The 23,743-nt window shown below is 37.0% G+C and overlaps 1 protein-coding gene across 3 annotated transcripts in view; it reads right to left on the bottom strand.

The window, feature by feature from the left end:
* Positions 1–1,370: 1,370 nt before the first annotated feature.
* Positions 1,371–23,743, bottom strand: part of lrp5 (low density lipoprotein receptor-related protein 5) — a 205,802-nt gene continuing 183,429 nt past the window's right edge. Inside the window, exons 15-23 of one of the 3 annotated variants that reach the window (XM_039738958.1) lie at positions 20,567–20,757; positions 19,225–19,434; positions 18,335–18,460; positions 15,919–16,158; positions 15,382–15,492; positions 14,440–14,676; positions 12,014–12,156; positions 10,208–10,305; positions 1,371–6,574 (exon numbers count right to left, since the gene is read on the bottom strand). In XM_039738958.1, coding sequence (XP_039594892.1) covers positions 6,313–6,574; positions 10,208–10,305; positions 12,014–12,156; positions 14,440–14,676; positions 15,382–15,492; positions 15,919–16,158; positions 18,335–18,460; positions 19,225–19,434; positions 20,567–20,757 — 1,618 coding nt within the window. In that variant the 3' untranslated portion in view covers positions 1,371–6,312. The remainder of the gene's footprint in view (positions 6,575–10,207; positions 10,306–12,013; positions 12,157–14,439; positions 14,677–15,381; positions 15,493–15,918; positions 16,159–18,334; positions 18,461–19,224; positions 19,435–20,566; positions 20,758–23,743) is intronic. The other 2 variants (XM_039738978.1, XM_039738968.1) reach the window with 2 other exon arrangements.

Genomic DNA, 23,743 nt, shown 5'->3' with positions numbered 1-23,743 from the left:
GAGTGCTGGGGAGGCAGCATAAAGAAGAAGGACACCTCACGCCTGGACAAACTGGTGAGGAAGGCAGGCTCTATTGTAGGCACAGAGCTGGACAGTTTGACATCCATGGCAGAGTGACGGGCGCTGAGCAGACTCCTGTCAATCATGGAGAATCCACTGAACAGGATCATCTCCAGACAGAGGAGCAGCTTCAGCGACAGACTGCTGTCACCATCCTGCTCCACTGACAGACTGAGGAGACCCCACACTATGCGAATCTTCAATTCCATCTCCCGGTAAACGTTAACATTATACAAAGTTATTGTCTGTATTATCTGCATTTTTATCACTCTTTAATTTAATATTTTTTTTTATCATCAGTATGCTGCTGCTGGAGTATGTGAATTTCCCCTTGGGATTAATAAAGTATCTATCTATTAAAGGTGCTATGTAAAATAAAGATGTGGACTCAGCCTACTCGCTATCCCATACATTACACTCTATGTCTTTAAATTTAAATTAAAAGGTCTGCTTACCTCCATTGTTAATCAACTGATTATCTTCTTCAGTTTTGACTCGCACGATGGTCTACAATGAACTTTTTTTCTCCTCCTCTTCACAAAGCTATTCAATAATGTCATGAATCTGATAACTCATTCTTTAAAATATATCCTTTATTATAAAATCAAAAAAAAAAACAAACACTATAATACAAAATTAAACTGCAAGGCCAACTTTACATTATTTATACAGGGAATAATTAAACTGAAAATTATTTCAACGTGAAACACAAACCAAATGTTGGTCATAAATTTAAGATACAGTAGTGTTGAAATAATAAAATAAGTGTAAAGTGGTTAAAAGCAATGTTTTTTGTTTTGTTTTATTTATTGCAGCATTTTCTCTTTGACGCACTCATCCCCTCAGCTCACCCTCATCCGCCTCACTCCACAAGCCCACTCCTTCCAGCACTTTCAATTCCCTTGCGTCCAAATTCACACTGGCCAGCACAGAAATCCAATACACTTCATTGAAATGAAAAGAAATAAAGTCATTAACTAGACATGCAAATAAACATTGATAAAGTAATATACACATCTGCCATAATAAAATAAAATAAAAAAAAAAAAATAAAAAACTGGAGAGACCACTTGGAAATGGTAGCTGGCACGATAACCTTCTTCCCAAAAACACTTGTGATTTTTGTGCTTTATGTTTACCATTTCCATCGTACAAAAGGGCTTAATGATAAAGAGAAAGAAGCAGAAAGAGATTCACGTTTGGTGGACTGAAAGAATTGGCAAGTAATAAAGTGGCAACATTGAACTGTGCAAAAAAAAAACAGTTTTCATTAAACATATTTTCTGTTATACTATTAGGCTTGGTATTTATTTTTATTTTTTTTTTTTTTAAACTAAACTTGTTTTATCCGCGTTTTCTTGGAAATGCGACAAACATCTAAGTTTTATCCAAACATTTCCTGAAACCACTTTATCTGGTACAAGGCAGTTAGCAGCACAAGGCACAACTAACCCGGGAAGGGATGCCAGAACACTGCAGCACTTAATTTTCATGCCAGGCTTTTTCTCTGTGATTTATTTACAAGTTACTCTAATGTTCAAATGAATTTCCGTACATGTTTGTTTTCTGAAAGAACTGTGTCTGCAGGATTCACCCGAAAAATTGCTTTGGGTGGACAACTGACAACACACAGCACAAGTCCGCATTTTTCGAGTTTTGCTTGTGTGCCCATGCAGGCCTTCATTTTAGCCAGCTCTTCTGTTCCTCTGCCAGTCATCATTCAGTGACACTTCAGCGTGTAAAGTTAAATGAACTCCAACCTGTTTAATTTAGCTTTCCAAGTCAAAAGACATCTGCATTTTTCCCCAAAAGCTCTCAGTACACAAATAAACAGATCTTTCTTTCCTTTGGTTTTGTCCTTCCTTAACAGTTAAGTGGAGAAAATTGTTACATTAAATGAATAGGCACAGATTTATGTATCAAAGAAAAGTTCATTCAGGTGTGTTTCGGGAAGGTCATCAGCACTTCCTTTTGGTAGGCAAATGCATAAGAAATCTGAACAAGAGAGTTAAACTGAACAGATGTATGAAATGTACACAGAACATTCCGACAAGTAATGAATAAGGCTTGGCATTTCTACATGAGGGCCAGAAGAATCTGAGACAGACTCAGAAATATTGTTATATACTGTATGTGTGTGAGTGTATATGTACATATATGCAGGTACAAATTAGTGTTGGATCAATACAAACATTCTGACTTTGGTACCAATACCGGCTTTCGCACTTCAGTACCAACACGATACCAAAGAAAACAACAGATAACTCCACAGCTTCCAGCTGCTTCGTTCCCCTGGACCACACACGTGTGAAGCCTGATGTTCAGCAGGGTTTTAGGGAAGCTGGAGCCTAACCCAGCAAGTATCAGGCACAAGGAAGGGACAATCTTTAGACATGGTGATAGTCCACCATAAGTTGCATTGATTATCATAGAAACAAAACTACAGTAATTTCATTCTAATCACTTTTTTTTTTTTAAACTTTTTAAAGTCAAACCTGACAATGGCATCTATTTGTGTTTCTTAAGGGCCGACTGGCAATATCACTTGACATGTATAGAAAAGGAAAATGAGACCTCTGATAGCAGAAGGACAAAATGTCTGTTTTGCCTTCCAGCTGCTGTTGGTACATAATAGAGGAGCTTTATTAAAGCAACATTTGTGATGGTCCCCCCTCTTTCAAGTTAACAGTTATAAAATTAAATGTCCTGTATTAAATGTTTTGTAAAATGTACCTGGTTTTATTTAATTTCAATTATTGTGCAAGTCACATTAAAGATTTCTTTGTGGTCAAGTCTATCATTGTTTAAAGTACCTGAACTGTGCACATTTTCTTGTATGAATTCAACAGTTTTATAAAATTAAAACTTCAGAGAACTAGTACTGACTATTCCGAAGTCACACATGGTTACATTCATTAAGTTTAAACTCTGGCTCCCATGTGCTGCCGCTGCTTTCATTGTGAGCCATCCATATAAGCCGGCTACATATGATGGAGTAACGCTCGGTCAGGTCTCTAGTGTTTAAGTGTTTGGTCTCTCACAATGTGTTCAGTGAGGTTCAAAGAAAAGTGTGCATTCAAAACTAAAAAATGTCTCAACAAATTACCTAGCTTTACCATAAACTTGACAACTGAAACACTACGGATCATCTTTTGAAAGAACCGGATGATAACTTCCATTACAACAGTACATGGCGAGTGTCTGCTTCTGTTATCTTCCTTACTGATTTACCCAAAAACTGGACAAATGATGTAGTTTTGCTCCTCAGAAAGACATTTTTTGTTTTGTCACTGACCTACACACTCCTCCCTTTTCAACCCGACTGAACAACATCTAAGCAAGTGTGAGCCACTAAAGGCTTGGCTCCATAACCAAAGCCACATCACACAGAGCCATTACATTTAACAGGCATGTGCTGATGGGCTTGCAGTGACAGCAGTGTCACACAGCTAAAAGATATCCACTGTAGCTTGTAGAAATATTTAATTACTGCAAACCCACAATTTCTGTTTAAGATTAATTTAAAGAACAGGCCAGCATTAATGGAATCTTCTATGTTTTTCTAGTTTTCAGTAAGGGGTGAAGTGCCTGAGCAATCATTAGTCTGTGTGTGCACACACTTATGGGATCTAGTTTGCTTTGTGTGGGTGAAAAAGAAAATGAATTAAGATCTGAATCTGCAATAACTGTCATTTAGAGAGGTTTAAAATATACATTTGTGAAATTAAAATACAGTTACACTGAACAGATAAGAGCATAATTTGCTCATTCTATAATTATAGACGCTTGTAACTACATTTACTGGCAAAAGACCTAGAATCAAGAAGAGGAATTCATTTGGCATTACTGACTGTCAATGCAGCCTAAAACAAGAGTGCAGTGTGCACCCCATATTGTGGCAATAATGCTTTCCCTACAGTAATTCGTTGATGCTTATCTGCCAGTTACTATTAAAATAACTATCGTGAAAATGCTAAGTGAATTCGCTGTGAGACTACAGAAGTATTCAGACTTTCACAACGTGATTTCATATGTTGAAAAAGCAATACAGAAGGTATACAGTTTGGCAACCAGACAATGAATGTTTTTGAAAGAGTTAACTGCAACTCACTAGTAAGTAAAAATGATGTAAAGTGTTTTGAATTGCTAGAGAGAAGTGATACAAATGTATAGAATCAAATGTTATACCTGCAATGCTCCCAAGAGGGCACTGTTCTCAAGAGTTTGTTTTATTGCAATAGAATTTCTTGATCAAAGATTATGCTTCATAGCATGAAATACACATTTTACTAAAAAAAAAAAAAAGTGTAAGAAACGGACTGCTGGGTACATTTTAATTCATGTTTTAAAATTAAACACATTTTTAAACTATTTTACATACTTATTCCAAATGTGTTTTTTAAAGATTGTGATATACTGTAGGTTTGAAAAATTTAACTTACTTATTTACTGTGGGAGAAAAGAACAAAATAGTTAGCACGTAGTGCAGGTAAAATGAGACGGGCTCGTTTAAAGGACAAGTTTGGTATTTTTCAAATCAAAGTTATTTCTTCACAAACATGGTACATATGCATTTGCCCTGCAAAATTGTGCTCTAAAGTTAAGTGTTTCCTATAAATTTGATAACATATCTTGTTCACTTTGGCACTTTACATTGCAAACTATGGGGCATGGAAATGCATATATACCATGTTTGTTAAGAAATAACTCACTTGAAAAATACCAAACATGTCTATTAAATAATGATACAAAGTCTGCTGTTATTTCCGAGAATTTAAATATTTTAAGTAAACAATATTTCGTGTAAATTGTGTTTTATCCACCAACATTTGAGATTCCTCCAGCAAATAAATATTATCATTGCAAATGTTCAGTGAAAGGAACTTTGCAAAGATGGCAAAATAAAGGCTTGTAAATGTAATAATTTAGTGAAAATGGAAAGGAATCATGTGCAAAGTTGCAGAAATTCCCACTTTTATAGCTACATTGCAGAAATTCCCACTATTATAGCTACAGTTTAAGAATTGAGAAAAAACATTCTCAATTATGCAAAACTTTAAAGAACTCTGGTAACAGACTAAAAAAATAAAATTGGACTAAACATTACAGTTCTGTTAATATTAATTGTCCAAAAAAAAAAAAAAAATGTTATCAATATGCGATGCACCTGGATAATCTGTGGTTCAAATAAAAATCTTAATCTAGAGGTAAACATGGTGTTTTTCACATAGCAAGTTGCAAAATGTACCCATAGAGAAGTTTTTGAATTCTATTGAACAAACAGAACACCCAGATGTAATTAATGCAATTGCATTTTCTAAGTATATTATGTGTGTTTACGGACTAAAGGTCTGTTAAACAGCACGTATCTGTAACTAGATACTGAATACTGATTGTGACAAACTGTGATAAAGTAAAATTTAAATATTAAATGCTCCCAAATGAAACTCTATAAAACACAAAGACAGACACACATTGAACTTGTTACCCAGAACAGTGTGCATGCACACACAAAAGATGTACAGATATATCTGAATACATATGCATACACACACACACACACATGCACATATATACATGTACATAGAAAACATGGCCTTTATAGTGGTCATAAATATTCAAAACAGTCTTCTCCTTTCCTACAACCTCAATTTACTTAACTGCTTGGCATCAGCCTCTGACATTCTCTCTTGCCTGCTTCTTTCCTAATGTATTAAAACAAATGAGTACGATTTCTCTTTCATTCTAATCTTAACTACACCTTCATGAATCTTCTTTTGACAAGCTAAAGGAAAATTAATAGTGGCACAGATAATTGAGAACATATTACAAAAATTTTATGATAAAATCCTTCAATGCATGAGGTCTATTTTAATGACAGTTTACACTGGGAAATCTGTTGGCTCTCAAAAAAAAAGTATTGATAAATTTCAGAAACTTTCTAAATCAAAGTGACTGCTTAGGGTTTTTTCTTATTTTTTTAAAAAACCTTTATAGTGTTTATTAAAAATTATGATGCAAGTTATTTGTCATACAGGTGACAATGAATTAAAAAGTAAATTTTTAAAAATTATAAATATTTTTCTGCTGTACAAAATTTCACACATCCTGATTCTTTGTGTTCTGCTCCCAACCAACCCACCCCAACCCACAAAATGGCTACAGCCCATATTTTATAAAATATAGTTATCTTATTTGATCATATTTAAAAAATATTTACAAATGCCAATGAAAAAGTCCTTCTGTGTAGGGTCATGAGGAGTCTGTACAGGGAGATGGAGGTGGAGGGCACAAATGAAAATAGCTGCGTTCTGTAGATGGAGAGGGAGGACAGCTCTCCTCCGCAGACATGTACTGACTCCTGGGAGTAGGTGGCGGCGGATAAGGGTCCGAGTCAGAGTTCAAATCAATGTAATACTTGTTTGTCTTCCATCGACTTGTCGTATAATCACTGTCACAAACGTCAGTACTGCATGGAGTTGTTGGTGGTGCAATGCCTCGCATCAGGTAGGGTCTAAAAAAAAAAAAGAAGAAGAAAGCAGAAATCCATTTAAATACCTGGCAACAAATTAATAATAATAATACATTTTATTTATATAGCGCCTTTCCCATGCTCAAGGCACTAAATTCAAGTTCCTGCAACAGAGAAGCTCAGTTTTTTTGTGCGTCTATGTCCTTGGGCCTGCTTTGTAAAGAACATTAATGACGGAACACCACATGATGAGGTTAAGGTGAGGGTTTACTGAAGAGGAGGAATCTAAAAATTCCCAGAATTGTTAAAAAATAAACCCTTTATTATATACCTTATGGCAATTCCCTTTCAGCCACCCTCAAAAATCCTCTCCTTAAGATGTAGCACACTTGTCCCAGCGCTTCTCCCATTCCTGGAAACATTTAATGTACTCCTCTTTTGTTACCATGTCTAGCACCTCCTATGTTTTCTCATGGATTTCTAACATGGTAGCAAATCATCTTCACTTCAGTCTCAGTTTTAATTCTGGGAACAAAAAAGCCAAAGAGAACAAGATCTGGAAAATGGGGGCACCATGGCAGGGTACATATGTGAAGGGACAATGTTTTTGGTCAAAACCTCTTTGATTGGCAACATGGTGTGTGCAAGTGCCTTGTCTTTGTTTCAAAATCCAGTTCTGGATGTGCCACTTCTCCAAATGTAAAAGCTACATGATAAATAGGCATTTAACATTGTATTAGCAAATAAGGATAAAAAATAAAGTTAATATAGTGCCCTCGTGCTCCTGCTTCAGATCCTATAACCATCGCCTCGCCCCCCCAAACTCTACTCAGTTATTCAAAACAAGTATCCTGCAATCATACACTATCTGCTTTTTCACTTTAAAATTATAAAGACGTTAACAGACTGTGGTCTTCTGTTTGCCACCCGCAGCTGGAAAGCAGAGCACTGTTTGTTATTTTACAGATTAGCAGACGAGACGAAACGTGCACGCTCAACCTGGAATCATCTTGTCAAAATATACAAAAATAACAACATGCAGATGGCTCAAAGTAGTAGAGCAAGTTCTGGTGCAAGGGGTTGAAGGGAAAAATAAAGCAAGAGCTGCACAAATATTTCCACGCCTACATGCCTACCAAAGCAGCATACTCTAGTTTTCCCTCTCCTCTTCTCTTCTCTGATGAAGAGGTTAATATCAGACTAGGTTTCAGAATATATTAGCACCATTCACACCTTTGTTGACTGCTTTAGCCTCTGTCCTGATACACTGTGAAATGTTTCTTTTCCAAACTTCATTAATATTTTAGTTGCCATGTTGAAATATACGCTTTCTGATTCAGAAATTACTATATTGCTGTGACTATCTTTGCAATTATATTTTAAAACCATTACGCATATGCACCAAAGTCAGTAATGTTATCAAATGCTGCCACTTTCTACCACATTACATACAGTAAATCACTAAAGCACTTCATATTCTTAAAATTGCTCCTGATACTAAAAGTGTTGTTCCACTCAATCCCTTTATACCATACCATGTTCAAAGCCAACTTAATCCTTAGCAGTACTGTAGTGGGGGGCTGGAGCCTATCTCAGTAAGTATAGGGCAGGAACACACCCTGGACAGGACACCAGTACAGAACGCGGCAAATACACATGCAAACACTACACTCACACTATGGCTGACTTTGCGTTGTCAATTCACCTAATCTGCAGTTCTTTTGAACTGTGGAAGTAAACTAGAGCACCACAGAGACATGGGAGAGAACGTGAAAACTCCACACAGAGGGGGCCCGGGATATAAACCCTAAATCCTTTATGTATACATGAATTCCACATGATGTGCCACATTCAAGTTATTATTTTTTTTTTACTAAAGCAGGTTGTACTTCACACAACCAGAAAAGCAAGGTTTAAGGATTCAGATAAGATCGTGTTTACTTACGTCTATCAAAAGGTTAAGCAAACTGTTTCTTTGAAAGCTTGAAGTGGGCGGAGGTCATTGTGTCAGCCTATCAGACAAGCAGTCACTACTGCTGTGTATTTCTGTTGAATGGCTGTCTGTTGAATTTACTAACCAGCTTAGTCCTGAACAGGGTCGCTGGGGTCTGCTGACAGCTGGCATAGGGCACAAGGCAGGCACAGAACCTGGACAGGGAGCCAGTCCATTGCAGGGTGGGCACACACATACACATACACCCCCCCCAATCACAGACTAGGGCCAACTGAGGATCACAAATGCAGCTAACCTGTACGTTTTTGGATTGTGGGAGGAAACTGGAACACCGTGAGGAAGCCCACACAGACATGGGGAGAACAGGCAAACTCCACAAAGGTAGGGGACCTAGAACAGAAACCCTGGTCTCCTTACTGTGAAGCAGCAGTGCTACCACTGTGCCACCATGCAGCCTCTTCCATTGAAAGCTCTTACTTAATTTTACTTCTGAAAGGATCCATCAGAGTAACCTTAAGTTAAGGCCACAATACTTAACTTCTAGTCGCAGGGGACATCAAACCTAACGACTGCAGTTGCTAATCATACAGTATATCTGGATTAGGACATCAGACTACATGCCTAGAAACTGCAGGTATGTCAAGTTAGAGGATTACATGATTAATTTCCAGCACAGCTTCACAGTTCTAAAGTATCAACCCTTCCTTTTTTCTGATAGTCAAAAGCAAGCTGCCTGACTGAGTTGGAGTCTAAGTGAAGGCTCTACAGGTACAGCAGGTTTGGCTGCAATCTTGACCTTTTTTTGGTTTGTTTTCCACTCACCCCTTTCTGCCATAGTAAATGAAACATGCAACATCAGACATACAGTACATGGCTCTCTTCTGTTTGTCAGGTCCAAAACACTTGGCTCATCATTCCTCATAGCTGCATTATATCTGCATTGTACCTCTGGAAGAGTGGTCATTGGTTGTTGGTTCTCGCAAACAAAGGGCCGTCTCTGTGTTTGATTTTGTCAGGGCTAGTTGGGTATGTCAGACTGCATGACAGGGGGACATAGGGGAGTGCTGCAACTGCCATCCGACTTAGGATTTTATAATTGAAGGCTGCAGCTGAAAATCTGTAGGAAATTCATATAATGAGACATGGCCCTTAAGGAAAACATCCAAAATATCAGCACCAATTTTTATTTTTCTGGAGACCAGGACAGAATGGAGTCTGCAAATGTTGTGTAATGTCACTGTTAATGAACAATCATGATTATGAATGGCAGCTACCTAACATTTATGTTGCCAGCTGTGTCTTGTTCATCACAAATTTAGTATTTAAAAAAAATGAAAAAATAGTTTTTTTCTGAAAGATGACTGAAATAAAGCAAGTTGTTAAATTCAGCAATGCCTTCAACCTAAAGATTTGACTGGCTATAAAGAAAACCTGCAACCAATCAGATTGGGTGCGTCTGCCCAGTCTTGCTCTGCCATGTTTTTAAAACAAAACAAAACAAAACAAAACAAAAAAAAAACACACAGACACACACAGGGCAACACAAACAATGAAGATTCAGCTATAAATGATGCTCAAAATAAAACAGCAAATTTACATAATCTAAATGCTCAAGCTCTCAAATCCTACAAATTACTAGTACAGTATTTGCTCTTCATAAAATAATGCAACTTTGAATAGCTTCCAAAATCATCATTTCTAAAAAGTCAAGATGTACTCACCTGTATGATCTGGTGGTTGAGGGACTATTTGAAGAGTAAAACATTTCCGTATTGTAAAGAGAGCGGTCTGTTGCTGGTGAAGGAGGTGGGTTCAAAATCTACGTGGTAAAAGAAAAATGTTTTTTATCAGTCGTTTTTTTTTTTATTTAAATAAGTGCACTTACTGACATTTAAAGTTACTAATCTGAGGGTATGGAGCATAACAGGAGGGTTTTTTTTGGGTAAATAACTAATATCAAACTTATGGATGACATACTGTATATGGAGAACTTAACAGTACTTTGAAAATAATCAAAATGTGTTTAAGTGGACCAGTTCCTGACTCACTCATACAAATATACTGTTTGGGTTATTTGAGTGGCAAATTACATCCCCTCTGACTAGAAGCCATGTGTCAGACTTGATGGCTGCAGTTGATAATCATGTCACCTGACTCCATAATGAGTTTCCAGCACAGTTTCACATTTCCAAAGTATTGTCAGTTTGCTGCTTTTTCTGACAGTTAATACTGTGCTGCCTGAGAGAGCCAGCTCTGAACGAAGGCTTTACAGGTATGGGGAGTTCAGCCACACCCCTTTTTCCTCTTTTTTCATTCCGTCATGACACGTAAAACACAAAATATCCAACAGATGGGTCTCTCTTCTATTTCTGAGGTCCAAAACCCCTGTGTTAGTTTTGCTCACAGTGGCATTCTATGCATTGTACTTCAAGCTATGCTCTTATTAGATCTCAAACCTTGCAAACACAAATCCTGTACCTGCAACATAAGACATTTTGCCAGGCTGTTGAACTGAGTTGCATGGTATATCAGACTACATAGTGCCACGAATGCCACTGACTTAATAAGATTATGTAAATGACGCCTATGACTGAAAAAATTGCTGGAAAATCATGTAATGCGACAGGGCCTTATTATAAAAAGGTGGAGGGTAGACTCTACTGCGGTCTAGATATTTCAAGTTGGACTATCCCAAATTGAATGATACTGTTGTATACATGTTGAAATGTATGTCAAGTAACAAGAATGGTTATTTGTTACATATTTTCATTTTACGGATAAACATTTAAGATTTACCTTTTCTGAACTGAAATAAGTGTAAATAGTTTGTGACCGATGAGTCATGTCGGTAATATGCCAACATTAAAATCAACAGGGGAAAAAAAAAAAATCTATCCTCCCTTTTTTCCCCTTGGGATTAATAAAGTATCTATTTATCTGTCTATCTTGTTTTTGGTTCGTTGAATGTTATAATAAACAAGCTATAAATAAGTTCATGTTATGTGAGGCTTGATGGAATGGAAGGTTTGAGGGACAATGGGATCTTCTTAAATTCACTCTTTGTCAAGAAAGTCATTAAAAACAAAGATGCACCTTAAGGGATCAACCATGAAATCTGTCTGACATCTCTATTATAGCAGAGGAGGCAGGCTCCTTAACCACCCAAACCTGCACTGGAAAAAATGATTCAATGGCCACCTTTTTGGAGTCAAGGTGCTTAACAGGAGACGCATCCTTTTTCAGCTCCAAGTGTGTGGTTGAAGTGGATGTGTTTCCAACTGTGATGCATATTTACATTTGCTCAGATATAGAACACCTGAAGTAAAAACTCAGAGGTTTACTGTGAAAGTACTGTACCATGAAACAACTGCAAGGAATGTTAGATGATGTCATGCAGATTTTTCTCAGTACTGGCTCAACAAAAGCATAAAAATACAATGTTATATTTGTTTTCTTTTAACTATACAAACAAATGAGAACTAAAACAGAATTTCAAAAACCAAGGCTGCCTTATTCCACCACCATACCTGTGGATAGAACGTCCCCTTCGTACAAGAGGAGCTACTAGAGGACGCTCCTGTCACATGATTTCTGTCATACAATGGGGCTCCACTGCCACTACCACCCATCAAACTCATGGAACTCATCATTGATTTTCCACAGGAGATGCCTAAATATATGGAAAGAAAAACAGAGTAATCAATTAATAGACAATTAATTAATAGACAATTGACAATTAATGACAAGGCCTAGTATTTTTTTTTTTATACTCCAGCCATTTCTAAACCTGACTGCAAACTTTTCAAAACAAGTACTATCAGATTTCTAAGGAAAGGCAAGCTCCACATATCTTAACTATGGCTGCAATTTATTACCAGGAGAGAGCAACAAAAAAAGGTTAAAGTCGCATTATAATTACAAATGTATATCAAATTATTAACTAACTATAAACTTGTTAAAATCTGTAAGTGAACTGAATTACTTAAGTTAGGAGCTCAAACACTCAAAAATTGGCACACTTATTTTAATGTACATACTATTTTTTTTTGCAATTCTTAATACATTTTTTTCCATTAACTGTCGATAAAACACATACATGCCATGTCACATTACACGATATCTCTAGTGAGATATATACCTCGTTTACATCATCTTAGCAAGTCAAAGGCAGTCACGGTGCAGTTCTCTGGCTGTCAGTCATTTAGCACCACTCACCCAGCAAGTTGTAAGAGTGGGAATGAGACCTGATAACCAATGAACACTCATTTGGAAGTACAATGCATATAACAGAGTGACGAGGAATAAGAAATACAACTGTGTTTTGAACCTTACCAAAAGAGAATAGGCTTGTTTTATGTACCAAGAGAGAAAGGGGGTGGGGGTGGAGGTAAGGAGGAGGGATTGTAGCTGAACCTGCCATGCTTGTAAATCCTTTACACAGCACGTTATTGGGTGTCAGAAGAAAAGGGTGAGCATGTGACACTTTGGAAATGTGAAGCTGTGCTGGAGAGTTGTCACATAGTCATTATTATTTTACTGATTTAGCTAATGCCTGTCATCCAAAGAAACTTAGAAATGTAACAGATTCTATCTGAAATGTTATATTTCTTTGTTTTCCCAACTGAAGCCCTGGCAGGTAAAGTGACTTGCTCATGGTCACAAAGTGTCCATGGCGAGATTTGAACCCACAACCTTGGGATCTGAAGTTCAAAGTCCACTCTATCTTGTCACATAGTCTCTCCAGTGATAAGTCGTCATGTAAATTGACAAACCCAGGCGACAAGATCAGCATATCTACAGTGGTCAAGTTTGGTATCCCCTCCGAATAGAGGTCATGTAATGTGACATTGGCTTAACCAAACCACTTTTTATATTTTTGAAACTTGTATAATTCCAAAAATACTGTTTGAATCAGGGAATAATAAATGTTACCAGAAAATGTTAGATAGGCTCAATTATTGTTATCATAGTACCAATTTATTCTTCTGTTGTAGGTTCTAATGATTTTCCTTTCAGGTGTTACCTTTGTCCATCACAATTTTGACAGACATGCCTGTCTCAGGACTATCTGTTTCTTTCATTACAAGATCCTACATTAATCTGCTACTATTTTTGCAGAGTTGCCTATAACCTTTTTATTGTTTTTTTATTATCCTAAAAGTTGGACACTTGAAGATGGAAAGGATAAAGTTGATCTTAAAAAGTTACAGTTGTTGCAGATTTCCCACAAGATTCCAATCAATCAATGAATGGTGTGATTTTTTTTGTGCTAAGTATTTGCAGACATCTTTTCTATCTTGTTGTGGTCACACCTTTAAGTCTCTTCAATTTCAGCCAGATTAATTCTTACTAAAAGGTTATTAGAAACCTTATGAGTAAGCCACAGTTTAAATGATAATGTATGACAGTGCATCTCTCCGTGTTTTGTACTTGGTATGTGCCAATTCATCACAAGTGATCTGCCTTTTTACAAATAATCTGGTCAAAACAGAGTAGAATAATTACAGTACATTCTAGTGATCTTAAAACACTAATGCACACCTGCAATGATGTGAAAAAAATCACCATGACAGGTTTCTTGAAAAGCGGGAACAGATAAACAAAAATTAAGGAAGAGGTTCCACTATAAGCTCCAAGCGGACTAACTGATGAATGAAACCTCAGCTCAATATGGCCTTTTAAATAAGGCTCACTAAATCCCCCCTTTAAGATTTCTGAAGGTTTTTCATTCTCTTTTTTTGAACGCTGCATACTGAATGATTGCTACAAAAGGTCCACTGTACTGCTGAATAAAACAAGAAAAACTAAATAAATAACCTACCACTGGACACAGATAATTAGTGATACTTGCATGTGCTTAAATTTGGCCATCAATATTCCTTTCTAACATTTAATGCTAGAAATGCCTTTTTTTAAAAAAAATAATCCTTTAAAAAATTGTTTAATGTCTTACCAGTGAATGTACCATGCTGAGAGCTGCCAGAGGCTATAAAATTAAGAGGCACATGAGGAGTGCCACTAATATATTCATGAGGAAAAGGTCCATTGGGCCCCTTGTATCGACGACACACCACTCTCTGGCAGACAAAATACATTCCACCCATGACAAACAGCGACAGAATGATGCCAATAACTGGTCCAATAGCACTGCTGTGAGTCTGTGGTCCATCTGGAGAAGGCACAAGGTAGTCTGAGAGGAAAACAATGAAACAATGCAACCAGAAAATAAAAAAAACAACAGGTTTGGGAAGATTTAAACAGAGCAGCTGCACATTATTTAAAAGGTCACAGACAACATGATAAATTATAAGGCGACTTATTTTTTTTGATTGGGGTTGGTGGAGGCCTGTGGTCCGTTATGTAAATCATGACATGCATATTTAAAAACATAACAAAAGTTTAATAATATTCTATTTTGTATTAGTACTGCACACCGGATTTTGCTCGCTTTAGAGACTGGCCTGCTTGTGAGCACTGGATGTTAAATGAAAAAACATACAGTAAAATAAAAAGATTCAAGCACTAAGCTAGTCTTAAGAAACAATCAACATAGAGTTGTGCTAATGCCAAGAATTTAGCAGAACTAATAATACAAAGTTTACTTAAATCCAGATAACCGTGCTTACCAAAACAAACACAAACCGGTTTGTAAAAGTCCAAAAAAAAAAAGACCTGCAATATGTGTTTACTGTAAATTTACTGTGAGTCATAATTACCAATTTCATATTGCTATACATATAAACATACTTTTTATACAGCACTTTTTAAGAATAAGGTTAACTATGGAAGTCAACAACAGTGACTAAACCTGCAAATTGTGGACTTGTGGTTCAAGATCTTAGCCACTAAAGAGAGCAGGGACCTGGGACTGAGGTAGAGAAAGAGAAATGCTTACCACAGAAAAACTCATCAGAGCCATCACTACAGTCTGGGAAGGAATCACACTGCTGTTTCGACAAGATGCACTGTGTTGTGCCACAACGGAACTGGTTTGGATGACATTCTACTGCAACATGAGCATAAAAACTATTTAGTGCAAGTATAGTCAATCATACAAAGACTCACTTTGTGCAAAGAATGAAACTACTTACTAAAAGCCTTTGCAGGAAAAAACAAAACCATATTTAAATTGTTAAAAGTCATGCTTGATTAAAAACAAGTGCCCCACAAGCACATCCAGTCAAAACTAATTCTACTGTTTTAAAAAAAACAACACACCACAATTTCAGCACCAGACACTTTTAAAAGCTGGGAATTTCCAGCCTCAATAGAAGCAAACATGCATAAAAATGTCTTAGTTTAAAAAAAAATTTTAAACTTTGCTGAACAAATTAAAACGTGTTCAGTGATATCCCCCAAGACAATTTCTAAAATAACTACAAACACAATAGTTGTAACTAATATGGAAGAATTCAACGTGTAGTAGACGTACCCCCAATGCAGTCCTGCTCGTCAGACTTATCCTGGCAGTCAATTTCACCATTACACCTCAAACTTAACTCAATACACTGGCCTTTCGCACACTGGAATTGCGTGGCTGAGCACACCGGACAGTTGGCCTCATCGCTGTTATCTTCACATTCTGCTGTTCCGTCACAGCGCCAGGCCATTGGAATACAGTCAATTTCACCAGTGGCACAAGTAAAATGCTCGGGTGAACAAGTTGGTGGTTCTATTAGAAAAGAAAAAGAATATTTTTGTGTAAAACTTTAGTCAGTCAACAACCTTTTGCAGCAGCACCCACAAATGTAAGTGAAGACTATTATGCAAAGCACAAGCCATACATCCACATTGTCCACAAAAGCCACTGTCTTCTCTGGGCTCAGTCGCAGTCTTCTCTGGTAAGCAGATGAATTGTGTTATGTAGTCCAACCAGTCAACATTTCAAAGAGGTTTTTTTTTTTTTTTGGTCTAGGGTGGGTTGGGGGATTGAAACAAAATGGGGGAAAAAGAACATTCAAGCTGTTATCGACATCAGGTCCAAATGCCTGTATCTGTCATGGTACTGGAGTGTGTTAGTGCCCACGGCATTAGTAACTTTAACATCTGCGAAGACTCCATTAATGCCATACAATATGTACAAGTATTAGAGCGACATATGCTGCCATTCAGACATTTCTTCCAGGGATGTCTCTGCACTATACAGGACAACGTCAAACAACATTCTGCCTGGATTACAAGTGCATGGCTGCACAAGCAGAGAATACAGTGCGAGGTAAGCTTGCCTGAAGTAGTAACCTAACACTGAGAAAGTGTGACACATTATGAAGCGCAAAATATGTCGGCTGAGGGCCTGTAAAATTGCACAGCTGAAGACCTGAATGGATGAATTGGGAAAGATTTTGCTTGCCAAACTTAACCAACTTGTACCTTTAGTACCCAAATACATATGAAGTGTTATTAAAAGAAACAGTGCTATGACACCATGGTAAATGAGCGACTGTCCTTCATTTTTTGAAGTATGCTGCAGTCTGACTTGACATGACTGCATATTTAAAAACAAATTGTTTCAAAGGGTAAAACATCAAATATTGTGTTACTTTAATGTTTTCAATGTAGTACAGATTAAAGAATTTCCAAATCACTCCATTTTTATTGCCATTTTTCATAGTTCCCCAGTGCTAGTTGGATGTTGTAGCGTGTTAGCCATTATGGATGCAATAAGAAGTCAACCAAAATGACACCTTTTATTGGATAACTGGATAGATTACAATATGCACACTTTCGGGGCAGCTGAAGCCCCTTCTGGCACTGTCCCAAAATTTTTTGGAATTGGGGTTGTTACATTACTTAAATGTTTTGCTTAGTTAAAGTATCAGTAATGTGAAATATTCATCCTTCCATTTTTAAACCCTACTTATTCAGAGCATAATCCTTTATACTGAACAGCAATACAATATATATTAGTGGTTTGACCTCTTTTTTGGGGGTACTCAACTCGTGAGACACTGAATGGATACCTTTTTCATTGTGCATAAATATGGTATACCTTAAAAGACTACATTTTAAAAATTCAAGTTGCAGTTTAACTCTCTGTGTCACAAGTACCTAAAATAATCACATCCAAAATGACTTGGAAGGAAGGATTCCTATTAGCTTTTCAGCTGGGTAATCTTTAAAACAGTGATCCACAAACTCACTCCTGGAAGCCCACTGTGGCCACAGGTTTTTCTTCTAACCAACTTCTGTTTTCAATTAAACTCCTAACCTGATTATTCAGATTTTTTGTGTTTTGGCGTCAACATAAAATTTACGAAACCAAGCTTGGTACTTTTTTTTATTAAAATGTACTAAGTAGTTATATGGGGAAAATGTAGTTTTTTTTATTTTTTACTTTTTAACAATATTTTCATCATGATTTTTATTCTGCTTTTCCAGTTGTTCTGGTTATTTAATCCATCATGTACTAATTAGTGGGTTTAATGTTGAAGTAGTTGCACCCTTTCATTATTCAGTGTTTGCCAGGCATGTTAACTCTGCTTGTTTTTAATTATTCAGATACAGTGAAATAAGCAAACTATATAGAAAAACAAAATAACAAAAAATAACAAAAGAGTGCTAAGCATTTAAAGCCATAACAAAAACAAATATTTCAAAATGTCACAAATGTAAAAATCATACTGTTGTGCTTTTCTCAAAGCAGAAGAAGAGAAAAAAAGAACAGCAAATTAAATTATTGTCATAGATTATGAATTTGGTGATAACAAAAAACCTACAGCCACAGTGGATTCCCAGGACAGAGTTTGGGAACCACTGCTTTAAAACATTCTTTCTTCTCATATGATTCAAAGAAAATTCTTGAAATTAAAAAAAAAACAAAAAACAAATTGTTAGTTAAAGAAAGTTACCTCCACAGGTTAGGAGATTCTGTAACAATACCAGATGATCAGGACAGGAGCAATGAGGGGTTCCATCTCCTTTTGCAATGCAGATGTGAGAGCAGCCTCCATTATCATGGGAACATGGGTGTGATACTTTGAGACAAAGAGAAACGATAAATCGTGAGAAAATGCATGCAAGCTGCAATCTGTTTTAGGCAAAACTTTCACATTTGTTTGAAAGAAAATTTGGAAAGCAACACACAATACTTTCTTGATTTACAAAAAATAAATTACACAAATTAGGACCTGGAAGAGTGTGAAAGATGCTTATACGACAGACACTTTCCTTTCCCCAAAAAAGATTTTTGCATGTGTCCTATTTTCAAATTTTTAAGCTACTAAAAAATTTAAATCTATTTTAATATATTTTAACAAATTTTGAGATGTGTAAAGAAAGATGAGACATAACTAAACATTCCAAGTGCATTATCTTTTATGAATATTAATACATATAAGTAATAATGTCAACCTAATTGCATTAAAGAATGCCAGTTCAGTATCACAAATCCCAATGAATGGAATGTGGGATGAAATCATCTTTAAAATGAATAAGCATATCTTGGTTTCAAATGTTTCAGTGCTCATATGAAAGAAAAATTTTTCCTCTTCTGTCTTATTCAAACAGCCCAATTTATCTCTTCTTATTGTTGCCAGTAATTCAGGTACAGGTTTAGAAGGCCCAGGCCCCTAAGATGCTCAGTCCATGTTAAAATGAACTCTCCAGTATCTCTTTAAGACAGTGTCTTTCCTAGTAAACATTAAGATTAATTCATAAACCTGTGTATGATAGCAGAGAGTCGGAAACAGCTGCCCGTTCTACAAATTTAAATCATCATGCAATGCTAGTTTAAACTTACAAAATTCAACGGTATCAATTTCCTCCACAGCATGAATACCAGTCAAATGAACGATTCTTGCTTGTATTCTTGTCCTTTTATCACCATTTGCTTTATTAACACATTCAATCATCTGCTGCTGCCTGTCAATCCAGTAAAGATACTCGCCAAGGACTGTTAACCCCATCGGTTGGAGAATGTTAGAATCCTGAAGTGTAATTCTGTTAGCACCTACAGAAAAAAGAAAAATCAAGATGAAATGTAGTATTATGCTAAGTAATCATCAATATCAAAGCAAAGAAAGGCAATAAAAGACTGAGGTCTTTTGATGTATGCTGCAAGCTGCTGGAAATGTTGTACCAGTCCACAGAAGCCAGTGTGATGTTTTACACTGCAGTCTCCTGGGGAAGCGACCGGAGCACAAAAGCAGCACAAGGCCTGAACAAACGTATCATGAAAACCTGATTCATCACAGGGACAACCCTAGACACACTGGAAGGTGTTGTGGAAAGAGAATGATGGCAAAATCAGATGACGTCATGAAAAATCCCCTCCAGGAAGCACTTTTAACCACAGGCTCCTTCTACCATGGTATGCTAAAAAGTGCCCCGGTGTCTTTTCTGCCCAATGTTTTTAGGCAATTCAATGCTTCTACCTAATGTATTCGTTAATTTTATTTTGATTGATTGGTGTCTGCCCTGTGAGTCTGTATTCTTGCTTTTTATGTTTCTGTTGGTGTATGCATTTGAATGTCCCCTTGTAATTAATAAAGTTGACCTAATCTAAAAAGCCATTAAAGATCTTACTTTGTATTTGGCAGTACTGCACAAAGCGTCTGTTCAACTGGTAGATTTAAACAAACCCCACATTCATTATAAACTGCAGTGGTGATATGCTGCTAAGGTTTAGTTGGAGAGATCTTGTAAACCTAATTCAGCAAACCTTGATACTCTTGATGTCTCTGCAGAATTTTAAGAGCACACTTTTCAAAATCACTCAAGTGCACACGAATCCATAGTTGTAAAACAGGAAGCCTGGCAGGTAATTTGAGTCAGTCTGTGTTATACAGTAAACCAGTGCCAAAGATCAAACCCATGACCTTTTATTATTACAGTTCCACAACTTAATAGCTAGGCGATACTAAGAAAAACACACAATTACTGGAGAACGGATTTCATTTTTTTCTCCCTCTCCTGTCATATCACTAAATCAATTCTAAGACGGACATATTTTCTCCAGAATGACTTGATAAGTGGATTTTTTTTTGCCCTGGAATGTTCCCCTGGAAGGTAAGCCAAGAAAGTTCTTCAAGGCAACAGGACCACCAAGCAGAATGTGGTAAATTATAAAGAAATCAACTTACCAGACAAGTCGCTGCTTTCAATGCGTTTAAGATCTGCATCAACCCAAAACAGTTTTCCAATCTTGTTGTCAATTGCAAGAGCAACAGGTCTGATCAATCCAGTGGTAAAGAGAACCTCCCTTTCTGTCCCATCCATTGAAGCTCGTTCAATTTTAGGAGATCTTTCTTGCATGTTAGTGAAGTACATGTACCTGGCAATTCAAAAATGTCATATTTTTAAATTCCAAAACTATGTGTAATGTACTATTAACAGATTCGATATTAGAAAGTAAACACTTCATTTCATAGATGAAGGCAGTGCACATTTTAAAATATACAGAAAACTCAATTTAGGAGGAATATGCATTAAAATGGAAAAATGAAATCTATAGAACTTAACCTTAACTAATACAGCCAAGAAGCCTGAGGATAAACAGAAATAACACGTATAAATGCAAAATTTGACATTTTTGGACGTTTCTGGACATGGACATCGATGTATCATTATTTTCACTCATCCACTGCCCAACCACGTAAAGGTAGTCATTAGCATTACAGCTATAAACGTGGGTCCAAGAGCATGTAAAAGTGCAATTTTTTAAAGACAGGAGACAAGATACAGTAAATCCTCTCTTTACACAGATTTACTTATCCACTTCTACAAAAGTGTGACAAATGTAGCGATCCACTTGTGGTAATACACAAGTAGAAAAACAAAATTGTCCAAGGCTCCACTAAGGGAAGCTGAAGTCTTGTTCTCACAGCTTTTGCTGTATTAACAAGTCTCAAATGATCTGATAATATTTCATGTGTTCTCTGCATTTTATGCAGTTTTAGATTCATTTATTAAATTTCAACAATGGCAGCAAAGTGTTAATAAAAGTGTTTTGCCAAGCGCTCTTAAGTTCATTTTCAGAACACAAAATTATGTTATAAGTAGTGCATAGCAAGTATATACACTATATTGCCAAAAGTATTGGGATGCATGCCTTTACAAACACACATAGCTGTAGAGTGTTGGACCGTGTCAGCCATAGATTGATAAAGGAGAAACTAGGGTGAAATAACACCTTTTATTGGCTAACTAAATAGATTACAAATACAAGCTTTCGAGGCAGCTAAGGCCCCTTCATCAGGCAAGGTGTAACCTCCATGTGAATCGGGTACATTGTGGTGTCTGGTATATCCATAACAGTAGAGTGCACACACACAAACTTTAATGACATCCCACTGTTAATACATATGCTTTAATATGGAGTTGGCCCACCCTTTGCAGCTATAACAGCTTCAACTCTTCTAGGAAGGTTTTCCCCACAAGGTTTAGGTGTGTGTTTATGGGAGTTTTTGACCATTCTTCCAGGAGAGCATTTGTGAGGTCAGGCACTGGTGTTGGACGAGAAGGCCTGGCTCTCTCTCAGTCTCTGCTCGAATTCATCCCAAAGGTGTTCTGTCGGGTTGAGTTCAGGTCTCTGTGCAGGCCAGTCAAGTTCCTCCACACCAAATTCGCTCATCCATTTCTTTATAGACCTTGCTTTGTGCACTGGTGCATAGTCATGTTGCCATCCTCAAACTCTTCCCACAAAACTGGGAGCGTGAAATTGTCCAAAATGGCTTTGTATGCTGAAGCATTAAGAGTTCCTTTCACTGGAACTAAGGGGCCAGGCTCAATCCCTGAAAGACAACCCCACACCATAATCGCCCCCTCCACCAAACCATACACTTGGCACAATGCAGTCAGACAAGTGCCTTTCTCCTGGCAACTGCCAAACCCAGACTTGTCCATCAGATTGCGTGATTCATCACTCCAGGACACGTCTCCACTGCTCTAAGAGTCCAACGTTTTGCATTGCACTTGGTGATGTAAGGCTTGGATGCAGCTGCTCAGCCATGAAAACCCATTCCATGAAGCTCTCTGCACACTGTTGTAGAGGTTTTGGAGGTCTGCAGCTATTGACTCTGCAGAAAGTTAGCGACTTCCACACACTGTGCACTTCAGCGTGAGATGTCCCCGATCTGTGATTTTACGTGGCCTACCACTTCGTGGCTGAGTTGCTGCTGTTCCCAATCGCTTCCACTTTATTATAATACCACTAACAGTTGACCTTGGAATATTTAGAAGCAAGAAATCTTCACAAATGGACTTATGGCACAGTTGGCATCCTACCACAGTACCAGGCTTAAATTCACCGAGCTCCTGAAAGCAACCGATTCTTTCATAAATGTTTGTAGAAGCAGATTACGTGCATAGGTGCTTGAGTTTATACACCTGCGGCCATCAAAGTGATTGGAACACCTGAGTTCAATGATTTGGAGGGGCATCCCAATACTTTTGGCAGTATAGTATAGTCAATGTGGTCTGCTGAAAACCTAACCCCATTTAATTCATAGGATCAATGCTTCAGTAGCTGTAGTTTCTGCTGTTTCTTTCAAGAACACAACCCCTGCAGATGATAAATGACTGAATATAAACTTTTATTTAGATAGCTTCAGCGTGAAATTTTATGTGTTGTTCAACATTCTTACCAGGATGACAGGATGAAAGTGAGCTAACAAGTGTGTGCTTCACAATGGGCTTATATGTATGCTATGATACACAAACTGGAAGCCAGATAAATAAATACTGTAGAATGTTTTAACATTACTTAGTTAAAATATACAGCAACAATTCTTTTTTAAATGTATTATTTTTAACTCCTTTGCAGATCATTCTTCTTACTATTCACATCATTACAAATGCTTTTCACCTTCATTGAACACAATGCGAAAAGCTGTTATGTGTCAGGGTTTGCAATGGCCGAGTTTCCATGTTTGATTGGACATGTTGTAAGATACATTATAACTAGACCGCAAGCAACTTTAAAATGATTTTAATAAAATGTTCAAAATGCAAAAAGACTAAAGCAATCAAAGGTGGAATTTGTTTTCTCTACCTTAACTGGGCAAGAAAGATTACAACATGGCTACTGCTGAATTTATTTTAAAAAAATTGTGTAAATGCAAAGCTGACTTTTTTTTTTTTTTATTTGCCTACTTAAGTGTGCCAAAGGTTGCTGGAGACACACCCAACAAGATCCACTAAAGTTACAAATAATACCCTACAAATAACCATGATAGCTGGGTAAAAACAAAAAAAGTAAAGAATTAGAGAGAAGGCAAATAAACCAGAACCACAATGTATCACTAGTGGGTAAAACTCAC

Source organism: Polypterus senegalus, chromosome 1 (genome assembly GCF_016835505.1).
Source record: "Polypterus senegalus isolate Bchr_013 chromosome 1, ASM1683550v1, whole genome shotgun sequence".
In the NCBI taxonomy this organism is placed as follows: Eukaryota; Metazoa; Chordata; class Cladistia; order Polypteriformes; family Polypteridae; genus Polypterus; species Polypterus senegalus.
This window is presented reverse-complemented; position numbering and strand designations above follow the sequence as displayed.